General features: G+C 45.0%; 1 protein-coding gene across 1 annotated transcript in view; it reads left to right on the forward strand.

The window, feature by feature from the left end:
• Nucleotides 1-19,964, forward strand: part of TXLNG (taxilin gamma) — a 256,979-nt gene that overhangs the window by 229,873 nt on the left and 7,142 nt on the right. Inside the window, exon 9 of the mRNA XM_078658098.1 lies at nt 34-129. Coding sequence (XP_078514224.1) covers nt 34-129 — 96 coding nt within the window. The remainder of the gene's footprint in view (nt 1-33; nt 130-19,964) is intronic.

The raw sequence follows: 19,964 nt of genomic DNA on the forward strand, positions 1-19,964 counted from the left end.
GCTTAAATGTATCTGCTTTTAAATCACTTACAGATGACCAAGAAAATAAAGAAGCTTGAAAAAGAAACAATCGTCTGGAGGACAAAGTGGGAAAATAACAACAAAGTTCTCTTACAAATGGCTGAAGAGGTCAGACATTACTTAACATGGTGTTTAATGCACTACATCCTTTGCCAGGCGTTGTTTGTTGCCTTTTTATATAAACAAAAAAATACATCTTCCAGGTTCTTAGTACAGAGCTTTAAAAATCTTTATTCTATTATATCTGAGGGCCATATGCATGAACATATTTTTCCATTGACACAGAATGGGCAAAACACTTTGATGCATCTGGCCCTAAATTCTTTGACACCATTTATGTTGCATTCTAGCCTTCACTCTAATACCATATTAGCTATTTCCCTGTGGAGCCTAAATTCACAGCAAAACTTCCACAAAACTAGTCTGTATGTTTTCACTCCATCAGTAATGAAAATGACTATTGAACAAGTAATTACGGTTATACCCATATACTGACAATCCATATTTAGTAAGAACAGGTATTTTTTAAATTTGTTTATTATTTTGAGCAGAAATGGATAAATAGCGAAAATAGATAAGGCGATCATACAGAATATGGACAAATTACAATAGACAGCTATAAAGTGGCTAGGGGCAAAGTGCCCATTTCGAGAAACTGATTAACAGCTTTGATGCTTTTAATTCATACATTAATTTTGCATCAAAAAATACTAACTGCAGTTATGCCTTAAAAAAATAAATACCAATAATGGGCAAGTAAAAAGGTATACAGTCACATATAACCGTTACATATAGTGGCTTAAGTGCAAAATGTATATAAAAAAGTTTAAAGTGCACAGAAATTGAGCCCTCTAGCAGCATTCACAATTTTTACCCAGGAAGAAATTTAAATAGATCAAATATGTTGGAACTCCGCTTAATAATTCAATCCTGAATGTTGCATGGATAGAACAGAATACTCTGTTAAATATCTATGCCCCTGGTCAAACTTCCATAACCTCCAGATGGTGCCATATGGCAATAAACCTTCTCAAACCCCTCACACACTTTGCATATGCCTCTTCAAACTTCTTCTTGGTTCTTACCATTTTTTCCTTCCAGCCCAGGATAGTTGGAATCCAACTAGTTCTCCAATTTTGGAGAATTAGGGAATGAGCAATCGTTGATGCGATTGAGATTTAAAAAAAAAAAAACCTTCCCCCTTTATTCAATCACTGGTTTTCCTTGGAGACCCCGAACAATACTGGGCTTGCTTCTGGAACGTCCTAGAATGTAGCGCCTGGCTGATAAGAGCAAAGAGCCCCTCCTTAAATATGGATAATCTTAAACGTATAAGACATGTGAAGCCAAACCCCTACACCTTCATGTTGGCAACAAAAGCACTGATCAGAGCGAGTCGGATATATTTTATGAGGGTCGCTGGAGTATAATACACAATCTAACGGGATAAAAAAAGACTCCATTAAAATTTGCCTCTCTCGAAGACTTATGAACCGGGCCACTGGAATTATGCAGCAGGAAAAGGCAAATTATGCAGCACATTTTGTGATAGTGTTACTTCATTATTTTGTCAATTTTAAACTTAACATTGTCTGGGCATTAGTTGTACCTCTTAAGTGCTAGTTTAACATCCAAATGTAGCAATACGCAACAGAAAGGTGACCAGTCCACCTTTACAAAGGGCCTTCCACTGCATGGCAACATGTGTTGCTGCATTTCTAGTAGCTTTTGAACCGGTTGAGCCAGAAACAATTTTTTGTTGTTAAAATCTGCAGATTATGCAGTAGATGATGGAATATGTGCCAAACCTAGAATTATGCGAAAATTGCCACACAATTGCATAATTCCAGTGGCCCTGCTTATGTCCTATCTCTGAAATAGCCTGCCAGTCATACATTGTGTTTTTTCAAAACCTTTACACAGAAAGCTATTGGTTTGGTCTTTAATAGAATGATTACAAAGCAGCCTATGCAAGTTCCTACCCCCCCATAAGCTTGCTGTTCACAAGCATATAGCAAACCTGGTGGGTTCCTTGTCTCGCATTCTGTCGAAAGCTTAGAAAAAAGTGCTTACTTACACTGATAAATTGGAGGAGAAATAAAAGCAATAGTAGGACAGACATTTTTATAAGGGCGACCCTCCTAATTGTTAGAGGGAGATGAGACCACCTTTCAAGTAACTCTCTAATATTCCTCAGCTTTACCACATAATTTAACTGAAACAGCTGAGTAACAATATTAATAACATATCTCTAGATATCGTATGGGATATTGCGATCTTCCATGTGACTGTAAGGAAATTGGAAGATCTGCAGCTGATGCATTAAAAGCAATAATTGAGTTTTTCTTTGAGTTATCCTGTACCTGCTAATACTTGTGAATTCTTCAATCGCACCGAGAGCCCCCTGTACATTTTCTGTATCTGGTTTTAAATAAAGGATATCGCCATCTGCAAATGGCTTCAGCCTGGACATCCCCTCAGCTGGTGCGCTAATGCCTCGCTACGTAACTTCACTACCAGAGGCTCTCTAAATAATGTAAATAGTATTGGCGGCAAAGGGCACCCCTGGCTTATGCCTCTCTTAATTGATACTGTCGGCCATTCTAGAGTTAACAATAACGTTGGCCTGCGCACCACGGTATTAATTCCCAAGCATCAATCAACAGGGGAATTGTAAGCGTGTTACTCACCTTTTGAGGATCTCAAGGGGTCTGCAGTTCCATTCAGCCGAAGAGCCTGGTCTTGAGTCTTCCTGAAGGTGTTCAGGGAGGGGGCACGTCTGAAGTCGATCGGGAGCTTGTTCCCGGTCTTGGCCACGATGTAGGAGAAGGATCTTCCCCCGCTTGGGCTCTGTGGATGCGTAGGCTTTCGGCAAGGACGAGGTTGGCGGATTGGAGGTTTCTTCTTGGTACGGGTAGGGCGATTCCATCGTTGACTTATTGGGGTCCAGTGTTGTGTAGGCATTTGTGGGCGTGGGTGAGTATCTTGAAGGTGACTCTTCTCGATGGGGAGCCAGTGGAGCTTCCATAGGTGTTGGCTGATGTGCTTGTGTCGAGGGATACCGAGGATAAGTCTGGCAGCGGTTTTCTGTATCATCTGGAGCTTGCGGACTAGAGACTTGTTTATACCGGCGTAGAGGGCGTTTCCGTAGTCCAACCTGCTGGTGATGAGTGCGTGGGTGACTGTCTCCCTTGATTCGGGGTGGGGGGAATCAATTTGAAAGTCTTAAAGAGGGTGTTGAAACAGCATGAGGCAACGGCGTTGACCTCTGTTCATGGAAAGGGAGGAGTTGAGTATGATGCTGAGGTTTCTGGCGTGGTCTGTGGGGATCGGGGGCTGCCGAGGGCGGTGGGCCACCAAGTGTTCCATGCCGATGGGGTGGTTCCAAGGACGAGGACTTCAGTCTTCTCCGAGTTGAGCTTTAGGCAGCTGTTGCTCATCTCGGCTGCGACGTCTTGCATTCCTTCCTGGAAGTTAAGTCTGGTCAATCAAGGTCAATTGTGGGAGGAACCCAAATTCACTTAAGCTAAAAAACAGGGTCTCCCAATAAACCAGATCGAACACCTTTTCAGCAACGATCATCATTATCACCGCACTCATTTGTTTGGACGAGCAATAATCTATCGCCTGTGTTATAAAATGGGTATTTGCTGCCATAAGATAATTGGCGACAAACCCACTCTGATCCTTATGTATTAAGAGCTGGGCTGCGGGCATGATCCGAGTAGCCCAAACTTTCATCAGAAGTTTAAAGTTGGCGTTAAGGAGGCGGAGTGGTCGGCAGGAATTCACATTTATTGGGTTTTTATCTTGTTTGAGAAAGCTCACAATAGTAGATTCCTTGAAAGTGGATGGAACCTCCCCACCCTCTTTTATATAATTAAGTAGATCCATTAAGAAATGTAGCAACTTCTTAGCAAATATTTAGTCAAACTCAGATGGGAATCCGTAATTTCCACAGCCCTTAGCTTTTGGCATTTTTTAAGTGATTCATGGACACCTCAGTAAAGGTTATTTTTCCTACAATTACATCAACCAGGGAGCTTGGTAGTTGAATTAGCTGTACAAAGGCATAGTATCGGGCCTGAGGTACTAAAGAGGGTCCCTAAAGGCTGCAGCACAAATTGTGCCACCCTAGGTGACCCCTCAGCAAGCACATTCAAAGCTGACGTTGCAGTTGCAGGCCACGTGTCTTGGTGCAGACAAGTGAGAGCACATCACACATCCTTGTGTGCGATGTCCCCTAGAACTGCCTTTGATATTTGTAAATCACACCTACAGCAGGTCTGACAGCCCCTAAGGCAGGGTGCCAAATATGTTAATTTTTGGAAAAGAGGGGGTTTGGGCCCTATGGGAGAGAGGGTAGGTTGGGCCTCTATATTTGCGAAAAAAGGGGGAATTTTACCTATGCCTCTATGCTTATTTTTACCATTTATTCAATTGTAAAAGAAAACCAAACATCAATTAGTTATCCTGACATATTTTTATGTCATTTTATTTTAATATTATTAGTATATTTTTTAGTTGATCAGAGAAAGAACAATATCAACTCTAGGCCCAAAAGAATTTGAATATTTGAACAAGAAATTGCCGAGGACACCAGTCCATTATTTTTTGCCCAAAATTCATAAAAACGAGCAGGCACCTCCCGGTAGACCAATCGTTTCAGGGCGTGATTCCGTCTTAGAGCCTATCTCAAAGTACATTGATTTTTTTCTGAAATCCTTTCTATCAGAGGTCAAGTCGTACCTCAGGGACACCACTGATTTTATCACGAAGATAGAAGGATTACCATTTAATGACGAGAGGCAGGTGATGGCCACATTAGATGTAGCCTCACTTTATACCCAGATCCCCCAGGATGTGCCACCTTCAGGTTAGTACCAGCCCTAAGTTGGGGTTACACAGAGGTGGACAATTTTTCAAAAGTAGCCATTTTAGTGATCCTCTGCTTAGGAATTCTGGGACATGGTTTTGCCCACTTCCCTAGGAAGTGGTCATATAGGGAGTGAAGTGACCCCAATGATTAGTATCCCATTGGCAACTACCCTACACTTCCCTAACCCCTAAATTCAGTTTTTAGGGGAGTCCCTGGCTCCAGAGAAGCAGATCCTGATTGCCCCGCCATACTTTGTGTTTCAAATGTGATCGCAAGGGATATTTTGCAAGAGTAGATGTCCATATGCAGATCGACTATGTCTCAGTTGGAAGAATGTAATCTGGAGCATGGAAGTGAGGCGTGTAGTAATGTAATATTAACTACTGAAGTGAATGATGGAACACCTAGTACTACTCGGATAGATGAGTCGACTGGTTCCACAGGAGATATGGGCGATGAGGATAGTGTTGCTCTGCTGAAACCATTTAGAAGTAAACCCTGTATTGCAGTGCCACTATTAATGGTGTTGGTGTACACTTTAATGGCCGATTCGGGATCACCTTTCGTGTTGATTGGTCCTGAAGATTCAAATATTTACAATATATAATGTATGTGTACATAGGAAAAAAGATTAAGATTGGATGTCAGTTTGATGGTTTGCTTCAATTTAAAGGAACAAGCACTATGTGCTGTATATATAGTAAAAGAAGGGTCTAACCTTTTAGGATGGAATGATCAAGGAGAGCAGTTTACAATTATAGATCCTAACCCTCCTAAGTATGTGATTTCCAAATCTAAGTTAATAAGTATGACTACTGTGGTTGAAAACCAGTGGGTGATTACATTTATCATTGTATTTTCTGAACATCTAGGAAAATTGAAAGGTTTCCAACCAAGATAGTGTTAAAAACTGGATCCACACCTGTTGCATACAAGGTGTGCATGGTGTAATTATCTCTAAGGGAAGACTTGCATAAGGAGTTGGATATGTTGTGTGGCATGGAAGCAATTGAACCCATAGAAGGGTCAGAATGGCTGGCTCCAATCGTATAATCTCACAAGTGTGACAATTCATTGGGTGTATCTGTGAATTTACTTGATTTGAATCCAAGTATATGGGTTGATAGGGAGCCCCTCCCCAATATTAATGAGCTGTTGAGCACTTTTGAGTGTACCTCCCTTTTTACCGCAATTGACATGTCAGCCACCTACCATCAGGTAGTTTTAAGTCAAGAATATAGACACTTAAACTCCTTTGGAACTCCTGAAGTGGCCTTCCATTTTAAGAGCATGCCATTTGACTTGGTGTCTGCCTCATCTGTATTTCAAAGACTAATGAAATACATGTTCAAAGTTTGTGTAGGTGTTCGCAACTTTTACAATGATATTCTTGTATTTGGTAACAGTGTGGAGCAACATGATGCGAGACTGAATAAGGTATAGCAAATTGTACAAGATGGAGGTTTAATTTTGAGACATGACAAATGCAAGTTTGAAAAAGAGTGAGTAGATTATCTTGGGCACCTTATATCTACATGTAAGGGTGACCCAAAATGAAATTGAGAGCTATTGAGGAAAAGCCCTGCCACCCACCAACAGAGACCAACTGAGATTTTTTGGGGTTTGGCAGAATTCTGTTCAAACGTTGTTCCTCATTTTGCCACTAAGACTGATCCATTAAGGTAAGGCATCTGCTAAAAAAGGTATTACGTTTGTATAGAGTGAAAAGTGTCAATGCTTTTGATGGTATATGTCGAACATCATTTCTGCTAAACTATTGAAATAGTTTGACACTAAGGATTCTACTATCTGTATTGATGCAACACCGAAAAAATGGTAGGGAGGACGTGGTGGCTTTTGTATCAAGAGCACTTAAGGGTGCAGAACACACTTACTCCAGCATTGAGGAGGAACCATTGGCTTTATGGTAGACTGCACAATACTTTCAAATGTGTCGCTTTTGTTATCCAGTATTAGGGTATCTTTCATAGATTCGCATGCCTGAATCATTCCCCGTCGTCGGGAGGGAGTCCCCGGTACATAAATAAAGTAATGTCCCATTAGACATATATAGTAATAGGCCAAAGGCCCCACATTAGTAACATATCCATGTCCTTTTGTAAAAAGGACCAAACTCTAGAGAAGAGCCAATCAGCTATCACCACCCTCTAGAACCCTCCTGGAAGGAGCTCCAGTCCCTCAGATTTTCTACCGCAGGTTGTGCTCCTCTGAGCTCTGCTCAGTATACTTCTCTTCTGGATTTCCAGTGTTTTCTTGTTTCATATTTACATCTTCTGATTGAAGTTCTTTGGTTCTTCATGGCTGAGACACCTAAGAGAGGACTTTTTAGGCCCTGTGGTTCCTGTGGTAAAAAGAGACTTCATGTGGATGATCAACATAAAGATTGTCTCTACTGCCTTTACCCAGACCACTCTTCAAAGGACTGCAAGGTATGTTGTACCTTTTCTACTAAGACCCTCAAAGATCGGGAGGGACGCCTCTTAATTTGGCTGCAGAGCTTAAAGATAAAGACCAACTGGAGTCTTCTGAGGAGAGTGAGGGTTTTTCCATATCCTCCAAATCCTCTCAGAAAAGACCAAGGGTAGCTTCTCCAGGGCCCTTATTTGCAGCCTCCTCAAAAGAAGACTCAAAAAAAGTCTTCAGAGGTACATTCTAAGGCTCTACCATCGAAGGTGTCCCCTCAAGAAGTTGTTCACACCTTTAAGAAGACTTCTTCCACTCCGTCGATGACGACATAGTCGACGGTGGCTTCAGCGACGAGAAGATCTGCGTCTACGGCCTTGTGTGACTTCGTCGTCGACGACTGTCTTCATTTCTGTTGCTGCTTCTTCATTATTCACGTCGACGACGACTCCATCGTCGACAGCCGGTAGGTCTGTGTCGTCAACAATAATGATAAAGAAGACCTCGTCGAAGCAACCGTCGATGCTACGATCGCCGACGACTGGGTCGTCGACGGGTTCGATGACGAAGACTGTCCCGTCGACGTCTACTCCATTGTCGACAAAGGCTCCGTCGACGACGACAACACCGTAGACCAAATCTCAATCGTCGACGCCAGCGGTGTCGACGACGGCTCCGTCGACGGTAGCTCCATCGGCAGTGAAACCTGTCGACGTCTCACCGTCGACGGGCTCGTCGACGACTATGGATTCCAATTTAAAAAGTACATACGTACATCTAAAAATCATGAAGCGTACGTTGACGCCGGCCCTGACTTCTCCAAGTAGGGTCCAACCACTGCCTCCAGCATGCCTTCTGGAAGAGAAGTATTCTGACGAGGGCAGTATGTTTCAAACAGCGACAAGCCCCTCTGAACTTCATATAAAGTACCAAGATAGTTCAGATCAGGAGGATCAGACAGCTTATCTGGAGGAATACCAGCCGCCGCGCCTCCTCCTATGGTTTGCCTACCAGCATCCTTGGTTTCAGACCTCCAGTTCCTCATTACAGACTATAAACAGAGATTCCCTACATCTCCTAAGTCTCAACCCCCAACTGTGTCTCCACCACCAAGACCACGGCCTCCACCATTGAATCTACAGCCGGAGCCTTACGTTTCGCCGCCTCCTCCCTCTACTGATGATGAGGAGGAAGATCCACATGAAGAGGGGGAACTACATGATTCCCAGTCTACCCATGATGAATGGGACGACTGTCATACCCTGTCCAGCTTCTCCAGTGCCTGCGCAGGCTGACTCGCCACCTGAGGGCATCGGGGGATTTCATAACATAGTTGCGAGAGCGGGGCAATGTTTTCAAATACCTATGACTTCACACCAACAAGATTGCTTCTTGCATGATTTTAAGGAGCCTTTCAAGAAATCGGTCAGATCTATACCCATGATAGAATAAATATGGGGTCAGGGGGTGAAGATTATGCATAACACTTCCTCGGTGCTCCCCATCTTGCCTCGTCTGGATAAGAAATACCAGATACTGCTCCAGCTTGCTTGACAGGACATCCCAATCCAGACTGTAATAACACAGGCCGCTCAAAGAAAATCAAAAAATCCCTTTTCCCCGCTAACCGCTCCTCTGGATAAGGAAGGCCGAAAATTTTATAACATCAGAAAGTGTTTTTCTTCAATGTCCGCGTTAATAGTACAGGCGTCCAATGCCTTGGCACTGTTAGGACGTTATAACAGACAATTATGGGCAGACCTAGCTCGTATCTGGTAGCCTTGCCAGAAGAGTCAAAAGAAGAAGCAAAAAAGATCTTGCTTGAAGGTGAACGCTTGACATCGGAAATAATAGATTGCGCGATGGATATTGCATCTACTGGGTTTTGCCAACTGGCTGGCGCAGCAGTGTTACGACGCCAGGGTTGGTTGAAAGCAACTTCATTTCGACCTGAAATACAAACGAAAATTTTGCATATGCCCTATGATGTCCAGCTTCTTTTCGGGCCACATATTGATGAAGCTCTCCAAGGTATAAAAAAGGATACCGACACTTCCAGGACTTTGGATACCATACAATTCAAAAATCCGTCCTTTCGTGGCTCAAGAGGAAGAGGGCAGTCCTCTTCTAGAGGTGATTACCAAAATCGGTCTTCCTACTTTTCTGGTCAACAATATCTGCCACAGTACCAACAGCGTCAGCAGCAGCAATCGTCCTATACTAAATCCTCCTTTCGTGGCAAGGGTCAACAGAAAGGCGTGCTGCTCTGCGACAATGACCCTTCACTTCAACCAGTTTCCATTTCTTCTCCGCCCTCAACAGTTGGAGGAAGAATTTCCCATTTCCTGAAGAATTGGAAACAAGTTACAACGGACCGTTGGGTTCGGCAATTGGTTCAATTCGGTCATTAACTGGAGTTTAATCAAATTCCTCCCCGAACCCCTCCCTGACCTATGCTTCACAAAAATCTACGTATTCTACTCTGGGAAATTTCACTTATGCTCTAGAATGGAGCTATAGAAAGAGTTCCTCTTTCTCAACGGGGGAAAGGATTTTAATCCTGTTTTTTTCCTGATACGGAAAAAGGAGAAAAACTGGAGACCAATTTTAGACCTAAGACCCCTCAACAAATTCTTGAAAAAACAGTTGTTTCGTATGGTGACAATTCAGGAAGTTCTACAACTTCTCAATGCGGAGGACTACATGGTGTCTCTGGATATTCAGGATGCTTATTTTCATATCCCTATTCACCGGAATCACAAGAAGTTCTTGAGGTTTGCAGTAGCGGGCAGACACTTCCAATTCCGTGTCCTACCGTTCGAGCTCAAATCTGCACCACACATTTTTACAAAATGCCTATCTCCAGTAGCTGCATATCTCCGGCAACAACACCATCCGGTTTTTACATATCTGGACGAATGGCTAATCAAGGCACCATCGCTAGAAGGTGCGTCCAGGTCTTCCAATGCCTGTCTACAGCTTTTCGATCGCTTGGGTCTCACACTCAAACGTGACAAGTCGGTCCTCCTACCTTCCCAGCATATACATTTCCTAGGCGCTACTCTTGACACTACCCAGAGGAAGGCGTTTCCATCATAAGAAAGAAAGGACGGACTTCTTTCGTTGGCTATTCTCATAAGTTCCAAAAGGTCTTTAACTGTTCGCCTTTTCAAGTCCCTGCTCGGGATGATGTCATCATGCATTCTACTGTTTCCACACTGTCGCCTCCGCTTGCGCTCTCTTCAAGAGGCGCTCGCAGCTCAATGGGTCCAATGTACAGGTTCATTCGACGAAGTCATACGAATGACCCGTCAAATGGTCATGGCTCTGAGGTGCTGGATTTGCCCTCAGAACCTTTCTCAAGGCTTGCCTTTCTTGCTTCCAGCTTCGCCGCATATCATCACAACAGATGCGTCACTGGAAGGTTGGGGAGCTTTCCTCCAAGAACTGCAGATAAGTGGGAAGTGGTCCCCCTTCGAGAAAAAATTTCATATAAATCTCCTCTAACTACGAGCGGTCTTCCTCGCCCTACAAGCTTTCCTACCAAGAATCAGGAATTCTCGAGTGCTTGTGTGTACGGACAATACCACGACGATGCACTATCTAAACAAACCGGGAGGGACTCGCTCGCTAACACTCTCTCACGAGTCGCAAAAAATCTGGAATTGGTTGATCCTTCACAATGTTTCCCTTCAAGCAGAGTACGTCCCAGGAACGGACAATGTTCTGGCTGATTCTCTGAGCAGGCAACAGGAAACGTGTCACGAGTGGGAATTGGATCAGTGGACTCTCCAAAATGTTCTCACAATGGGGCACCCCTCTCATAGATCTATTTGCTACAAGGCAGAACGCCAAATGCCGAACACTTCGCAAGCTGGCATCCCCAGAAGGGATCTCTAGGGAATGCATTTTCGATCGCATGGTGCAACGTCTTTGCATACGCTTTTCCACCGTTTCCAATGATTACCAGAGTTCCACACATTCTGATAGCCCCAGCTTGGGCACGCCAGCATTGGTTCACAGAGCTTCACCTTCTCTCCCTGGACCCACCAATCAGGTTGAAACCGTTTCCTTCACTCCTCACAATGAACCACCAGCAAGTCCATCATCTGGATCCAGCATCTCTCAGGTTATCCGCTTGGCTCCTGAGTTCAAAGAATTTCAGAATCTAGACAGTCCGCCGGATTGTAGAGCTTTTCGGGCTCTGGCTTGAGCGGACAGTACTAACAAGACATACTCCTTAAAGTGGAGAAGGTTCTGCATTTGGTACAAGTCACAGAAAATACACCCTTTTTCTTCTTCTCCAGTACAAATATTGCCTTACCTTCTCCATTTGGCGAACTCAGGTCTTGCTCATGCTTCCATCAGGGTTCACTTGGCGGCAATATCCTGCTACAGAAGATCTTCTGCTGGCCCTTCTCTCTGGTTTAGCAGGTTGATCAAGCAGTTTCTCAAAGGCCTGTTCAGGACTTTTCCTCCTGTGAAGACTTTACCTCCCGCTTGGCAACTCAACGCAGTTCTTGCTCAGCTCACGAAACATCCATTTGAGCCAATACACAGAGCTGATCTTAAGTATCTCTCTTGGAAAACTGCGCTCCTTTTCGCCCTTAACGAGACGAGTAAGTGAGCTCCAGGCTTTTTCAATTCAAGACCCTTTCCTACAATTCAAGCAAGACAGGGTGATATTACGAACAAATCCAAAGTTTGTGCTGAAGGTCCTGTCAGACTTCCATCTCAACGAGCCTATAATCTTACATTGTTTCTTTCCAAATCCTCGCACTATGGCAGGGAGAACTCTGCATTCTCTGGATCTTAAACGCTGCCTAAAGTTTCATATTGACAAAACAAAGACCTTCCGCAAATCCAACCAACTCTTTGTGGCTTACAATCGACCTAGAAAAGGTCTTCTACTCACTAAACAAAGTATCTCTCGCTGGACCTCTGCAGCTATTACATTCTGTCACCAGCATGCGGGGCAACCCCTTCATTCTAAAGTCCGGGCCGATTCCACTAGGGCGATGTCTACATCCATGGCGCTCTTCGCAGATGTGCCAGTCATAGACATTTGCAGAGCGGCAACTTGGAATACGCCACATACATTCATCAAGCATTACTGCTTGGATACAGAACTCATGAAGGATGCTGCAGTGGGGCAAGCAGTACTTCGTCATCTATTTCGATAGAGGTGAGCCTTCTTTTCATCCCACCATCCTTTCTTGTGTACGCACATTTCTCTATTGTATTTCTTAATGGTATCTTTGATTAACAATTTGATACTTTCTGTGTGTCACTTTGATATGTTATCTGGTGAATTTGTATATGCTGTACCATCCGAAATGCGCTTATCATTGCTTACTACTCTGATTCAGGCAGCTGAATCTATGAAAGATACCCCAATACTGGATAAGAAAAGCGTTACTTACCTGTAACTGCAGTTATCCAGTATTGGTATCTTTCATAGATTCACATGCAACCCTCCCACCTCCCCTGGAAGGGTTAATCTATTTCACTCAGTAATATGCCTACTTAGCATGGTGCTTACGAAAATCTGAGGGACTGGAGCACCTTCCAGGAGGGTTCTAGAGGGAGGTGATAGCTGATTGGCTCTTCTCTAGAGTTTGGTCCTTTTTACAAAACGACATGGATGTTACTAATGTGGTGCCTTTGGCCATTACTCTATATGTCTAATGGGACATTTCTTTATTTATGTACCGAGGACTCCCATCCCGACGAAGGGGAATGATTCAGGCATGTGAATCTATCAAAGATACCAGACTGGATAACTGCAGTTAGATGTAAGTAACGCATTTCTTCTCCGCACTGATCATAAACCCTTACTTTGTACAATACGAAGAATTCTGCTAAGGCCACATAAAGGATTGCTAAATGACAGTATTGACCACAAGAATATAATTACAGATTGAGTATTTACCAGGGAAAAAAAGAATGTAGTTGCTGACTTTTTTTCTGGAATGCATTTGCAATTAGTTGATAAGTGAGTTGAGGAGGATGAGGAAAATGTTTGTTTGATGTCGCCAATAGGGTGAGTGGAGATCAAAATTGGAATACGATGCTGTACTCAAAAACAGTTGACATAGGTGACGCAAAAGTGGCCCAATGCTAAACTTGTAGAATCCAAAGCTGTGTCCTGTTTTCATGTGGTGTCAGAACTCACTTGTGTCAAAGGCTTATTGTATACATTAGAACAATTGGTTGTACCTTCGATGAGGATGAAGGTGTTGGAGTTGGCTCATGATGGAATTTGTGCAGTTAAGCATAGGGTACGTGAGGATTTCTGGTGGCCCGGTGTTGACAAAGCAGTTATGGGATTTGTAAGTCCCTGTATAGCGAGCAATAAAACTCAGGTGACTCTACCATCTCTTGTCAGCTCGGTGGAAGAACCTTCTGCACATGGGTCCAGGTTAGCATTAGACGTAATGGGTCCGATCAGAGGTTTTGATGAATATTCCAAATTTGTCATTATATTGATCGACTGTATGCTTAAGTGGCCTGAAACCATTTTTGCTAACACTGTGAAAACTGCATCAGTAATTCAATTCCTTCAAAGGGTGTTCATATTGCAAGGGAACCCTGATGAGTTGGTGATACTCAATGGCACCCAGTTGGTGTCTATGGAAATGAAGAAGTTCGTGGATACTAATGGTATCAAACATACCAGGGTGACTCTAAACCACCCAAGATGTAATGGTTTAGTGGAACACTTTAATCACATGTTAAAGGGCCAGTTCCAATTTGCTTATTAGCTTGGAAACCAGTTGGGAAAACATGTTGTGAGCATACAGCACTGCACCTAATATTTCGACAGGGATGTCTACATTTGTGCTTTTCGAGGATCCATATTAAACAGGAAGTGGATGAACAGATGTTTGGTTGATACGTCACTATTATCACATATGTTTGTTGTGAGTAAAGAAGTTCAGAGAAAGGATCAAGGTGTTGCTAAGAAGGTGGGTGAGCGAAATCTGGTTAAGTGGGTGAGAATTAAGAAACCAGATTATCAAAGGTGAATATAAATTCTCTGATCCTGCACAGATTGTTCAGGTGTAACCTAGTATGGTGCATACCAGTGATGGCAAGACTTGGAATAAAGATAAGCTGGTTGTGGTTCCACCTGAAAAACTTAGATTGTGTACAAGCACATTTGGAAACAACCGATACACTTGTTGTTCAGGATAGCAATAAAGAAAAGCCGTACAGCACATACTCAACGACCGACAGGCGCATGCCTAAACGTTTCACAGATTGGTATTGGTTGACTTTAGGCACGTTAATAGTGGATATTCACTTATATTGTCTAATACTGCAACGTAGTGTTTGTATGATGCCTATAGCAGTTTTTGTCTTTAGTCCCTTTATCCTGTGCTTGAATTTTTATCTTCTATTTTATCTTTATCCCCATATAACTGTTCTCCCCTTAACATTAATCATTTAATGTCAATGCCATAATGTGGGACATTGTTGAAAAATGTTGTGGGTTGTAATGCTGAGGGTTTCAGTTGGTGGGAAGTAGGGCGACGATGTACTAATGGTCGCTGGCTCTGACTTGTGAGCCAATTAAGTTCCTTACCTGATGCATCTTCTCCTGGTAGTGCTTACTTCGTTTGTCTGTAAACCCTCTGTGCCTAGGACAAAGCTACCCAAGGCTACGTTGTACTAATCTCCCCTTTCTCATGCGCATTTCCTCTGGGACACACCAAAATATTGAGAATGGGAAAGAGCCAAGATTTATGAGGAGGATAAATTTATCTTTAGACAACAGTTACTTGCTTTTTCTCATCCGTGACTCCCTGTCCTCTCTTTTCCCATTGATCATAAACCACATGCTGATTGGCTCCTTTTTAGGGCTCGGACTCCATCCCCTGAAAGGGGAGGAGTTAGAGAACTAATGTTAAAGGAGAAAAAAAAAGAAGAGGGCCTTGGAGAGAGAAATTCCAGACATTCCTTAGCGTTTTATGTCATGTGGCCAGTGATTCGTCTTCCTTGTGTTTTCTTTTTAATAGGCTTGAAGTGATAGGGTAAATGTAGTTTTGTTCCGCCATTTTGAGGCATATTTCGTGCGTGCTCGCGCAAAGAAGTACATTAATTCTAATTAGGAGCTGTCAGGGTGCCTCCGTTAGTGAATCCAGATGGCCGGGCGCGTTCACAAATCTGCAGCGCTCAGCGCGCAGCTTCCTTTTCTGTGATGCTGGCGGCAGCTACAGGTAGCTACAGGTGGGGGGCCGTTCACTGCTCACCGAGTTGCACCGCTTGGCTTGCTTGGCGGGAGAACGGCCGCGGCGGACAGTTAGCGGTGGTTGTGGCGGGTACGAGTGATGATACGATCTCCGCTTACCGCTTGCTGCACTCCGCTCTCTCCTTTGCCGGCGGGCTGTGGTGGGCTGTGGCGGCGGCGGCGGTGACGGTTCTGGTCACCGGCCCCCGGCTACGGCTCCAGTTCTTGTTATTAACTCGCCAGTGTTATTTTGGCATCGAGTCTCAAAGCTTACTAGAAGGAATGCCGTGACTGGAGGAGCGCTCACATAATGTTACATAACAATTCAAGCATCATAAAAGTGATCATGTGCTCGGTGTATACGGAAAGGCCTCCTCGGGTGCGCAGTTTATCAAGGCAGCTGTTTGACTCCCTGACTTTGGCGCGAGCCAGCGTACTGCTTGGGCCTGGGGTTAGATAAAGGGGGAGGGGGGTTAGTAATAAAGACTAGCTTCTGAAAATTCTTGACAACTCTTTGCTTGTTTAAAGATTCCAGAGGTTGTGACACATGCATAACTATCTTACCGCATACCATTTCGTCTTGATTAATCCTGCACTTTTTCTTGGTGCAAGTGTTGTGTGCCTGGTGGACCGGTAATGTTCCTGAACATGTTCGACTCACTAGCACTGTTCTCTGCCGGGTCGCTTCTGTGAGATCGTGCACTCACCCAGGCATCTCGTTTGGGGAGCGGGAGCATCAATACCACACGTTGGTTCTGGCGGTGAATGGGTCGTGCAGGAGGGCACCGAGGCAGTGGCTTTCGGAAAGGAAACAATACTCCACTGTGCACGGAGTAAGTACAAGGACATCCTGAGCCTGCGAATCTATTCCACCATCCACCCACTGGAATGAGGCGGATGTGGCGGGCCAACGGTGCGGCAATCAGAGCAGCCATTTAAACGCAGTATTGTGCGTTAACGTAAACTTAAAGTGTCAGATAACACTCCCCCTGCCCCCCTTCGTCAGGCCCTACATACTGCAGTAAAAAATAAAAAATAGTTTGGAGTGTTAACAATCGACACTAAAATGTAAGTGCAAGCACAAAGTGTCCTGGTGTTTTAAAACGAGTGCCGGTTCGCCACACCGGCGCAAATAAAGCACTGCTTCCTCCCCCGAAAGAGGCCCTCGGGTGCCATGAACCGCGAGGCTTTTGTTATGAACGCTTTCTGTAGCAGGTGTGCTGCTTTCCGTCTGCCTTGTGCGTGCGCAGACGAACAAGACTATCCGCATTGTGATGGATGGAGGCTTGACATCTGAGATGTCTCCTCGGTGCCAGGACCCGTCTGAGGGATGCGAGGACTACATCCGCACTGTGAGACCGACATCTCCTGGCTGGGACGCCCAGGGGATGTAAGGACATTGTCAAACTGGTCAGTGCTGTCTGTGAGGTGGCAGGCCTCGACGAAGGGAAGGCAATGCCAGGGCCCGGCACTCAGCAGAGAGTGCTGGTCAGACTAACATAAAGTGGCCGTGGTTTGCACGGTGAAGCAGGTATTGTCAACCACGGCGGAAACTGCCTGCAGGTCACAAGAGGGGATGGATTTCCCTAGTGGGAAAGGAGGTCTCTTGCCATTACAAACGCTCGAAAAACCTTGCCAACCGAAGGAAACTGACGATGCTTGGACGTTGTCAGAGGGACTGAAAGTGCCTGGTTTATAAGTGCTGTGTCAACAGAGGGGAACTCTGGCCATTGCACAAGCTGTAAAGGTGTTTTCAGACTGATGGGAGGTGTTTGTGGATGACACCGCTTATAGAGATACTATCGGGCCGAGAATGGCACTGTCTGTTATTCACTGCAAGTACATCTCGGCCCCGGGAGTCAAAGCAGGGTTCTACTGCAGTGAGGTAAAAATGCTCACTTCTGGAGACGGCGCCTTCCTCCTTCAGACCACGTTTCTTTCTTTCTTTAAAATACCAGAATTAGAAACACCTGCTCACAATATTAGACCAGGCCAGCCTGGAACCGATTTCCGACAAAAAATTGTGGATGGATAACTGCGAATAAAGGTGATTTTTTTTTTCATCCACAGAATCCAGTGACAGTGTAGACCATGCCAGCTTCGATCCTGTCCATTTCATGCCGCTCAGACTCCTTTGGCGAAAAACATCCCAGTATCCACAGCTATCCAAATATAATTCTGAACCTCAGACTGACAGGAATTGAATATTCATTACGAGAGACGCAGACAGGTCTTCGGCTGAGAAGGGGGATTCTTTTTTAGTTACTTGCAATTTGGAGACACTATCAGCAGGGCCACTCGAATTATGTGGCGGGGAGCACCAAATTATACTGCAGGGTTAACTAAATTATGTGGCAAGAAAAGGTTAACTATGCGACATAATGCAGCACATTTTTGGTAGCATACCATCATGATTTTGTAATTTTTACACCTGGTAATACATTCTGGGGATAGATTTTCACCTCATTAGTACCAGTTTAACAACCAAATATAGAACTAAGCAGCTGAAAGATGACCAGTTAACCTTTTTGTAAAGTGCTTTCCACTGTGGACAAATGTCACTTTATTTTAGAACACTTTTTATTCAATTTGGCATAGGTTTCATCATGAAAGAGAAACAAAGCAATAACTGTACATCTATGGTGATTTTCTCCCCAATCAAAGGTTGTATAACAAAACCACGCATGCCTAAACCACGCAGTCTTTACAGCAACCGCGTCTTTACCACGCATGCCTTTACCAATCATGCCTTTGCAACACATTTTCTTGTAAATGGCATATGTAGTAAAGATCCGTCCCCAGTCGCCCCAGCCCGGAGCCCTAAAGTTCGGCCCAACTTACCAAGCTGTGTCCCGGTCCTTCTCCCTGCTGCGATCATTCCGGTTCCTCTCCCCGCCCATCTGCTCAGACAGCTAGAACACCAACTACCTAAGGCACGCATTCACGTGTTTAAGGCATATGCATAGTTAAGGCACGCGTTAGCAGTGTGTCAGTGTGCAGGGTCAGCAGTGTGTGAGTATGCAGGGTGAGCAGAGTGTGAGTATGCAGGGTGAGCAGAGTGTGAGTATGCAGGGTGAGCAGTGTGTGAGTATGCAGGGTGATCAGTATGCGAGTATACAGGGTGATCAGTATGTGGGTGTCCAGGGCCAGCAGTGTGTGAGTGTGCAGGGCGAGCAGAGTGTGAGTGTGCAGGGTGAGCAGAGTGCGAGTATGCAGGGTGAGCAGAGTGTGAGTATGCAGGGCCAGCAGTGTGTGAGTGTGCAGGGCCAGCAGTGTGTGAGTATGCAGGGCGAGCAGAGTGCGAGTATGCAGGGTGAGCAGAGTGTGAGTTTGCAGGGTGAGCAGAGTGTGAGTATGCAGGGTGAGCAGAGTGTGAGTATGCAGGGTGAGCAGAGTGTGAGTATGCAGGGTGATCAGTATGTAAGTATGCAGGGTGATCAGTATGTGGGTGTCCAGGGCCAGGAGTGTGTGAGCATGCAGGGTGAGCAGTACGTTGGTGTCCAGGGCCGGCAGTGTGTCAGTGTGCAGGGTCAGCAGTGTGTGAGTATGCAGGGTGAGCAGTGTTTGAGTATGCAGGGTGATCAGTATACGAGTATACAGGGTGATCAGTATACGGGTGTCCAGGGCCAGCAGTGTGTCAGTGTGCAGGGTCAGCAGTGTGTGAGTATGCAGGGTGAGCAGAGTGCGAGTATGCAGGGTGAGCAGAGTGCGAGTATGCAGGGTGAGCAGAGTGCGAGTATGCAGGGTGAGCAGAGTGCGAGTATGCAGGGTGAGCAGAGTGCGAGTATGCAGGGTGAGCAGAGTGCGAGTATGCAGGGTGAGCAGAGTGCGAGTATGCAGGGTGAGCAGAGTGCGAGTATGCAGGGTGAGCAGAGTGCGAGTATGCAGGGTGAGCAGAGTGTGAGTATGCAGGGTGAGCAGAGTGTGAGTATGCAGGGTGAGCAGAGTGTGAGTATGCAGGGTGAGCAGAGTGTGAGTATGCAGGGTGATCAGTATGTAAGTATGCAGGGTGATCAGTATGTAGGTGTCCAGGGCCAGGAGTGTGTGTGTGTGCAGGGTCAGCAGTGTGTGAGCATGCAGGGTGAGCAGTACGTTGGTGTCCAGGGCCAGCAGTGTGTCAGTGTGCAGGGTCAGCAGTGTGTGAGTATGCAGGGTGAGCAGTACGTTGGTGTCCAGCGCCAGCAGTGTGTGAGTGTGCAGGGTGAGCAGTGTGTGACTTTGCAGGGTGAGCAGTGTGTGAGCGTGCAGGGTGAGCAGTATGCAGGGTTAACAGTGTGTGAGTGTGTAGGGTGAGCAGTGTGTGAGTGTGTAGGGTGAGCAGTGTGTGCGTGTGTAGGTTAAGCAGTGTGTGACTGTGCAGGGTGAGCAGTGTTTGAGTATGCAGGGTAATCACTATGTGAGTATTCA

The sequence above is a fragment of the Lissotriton helveticus genome, chromosome 8, assembly GCF_964261635.1.
Source record: "Lissotriton helveticus chromosome 8, aLisHel1.1, whole genome shotgun sequence".
Lineage (NCBI taxonomy): Eukaryota > Metazoa > Chordata > Amphibia > Caudata > Salamandridae > Lissotriton > Lissotriton helveticus.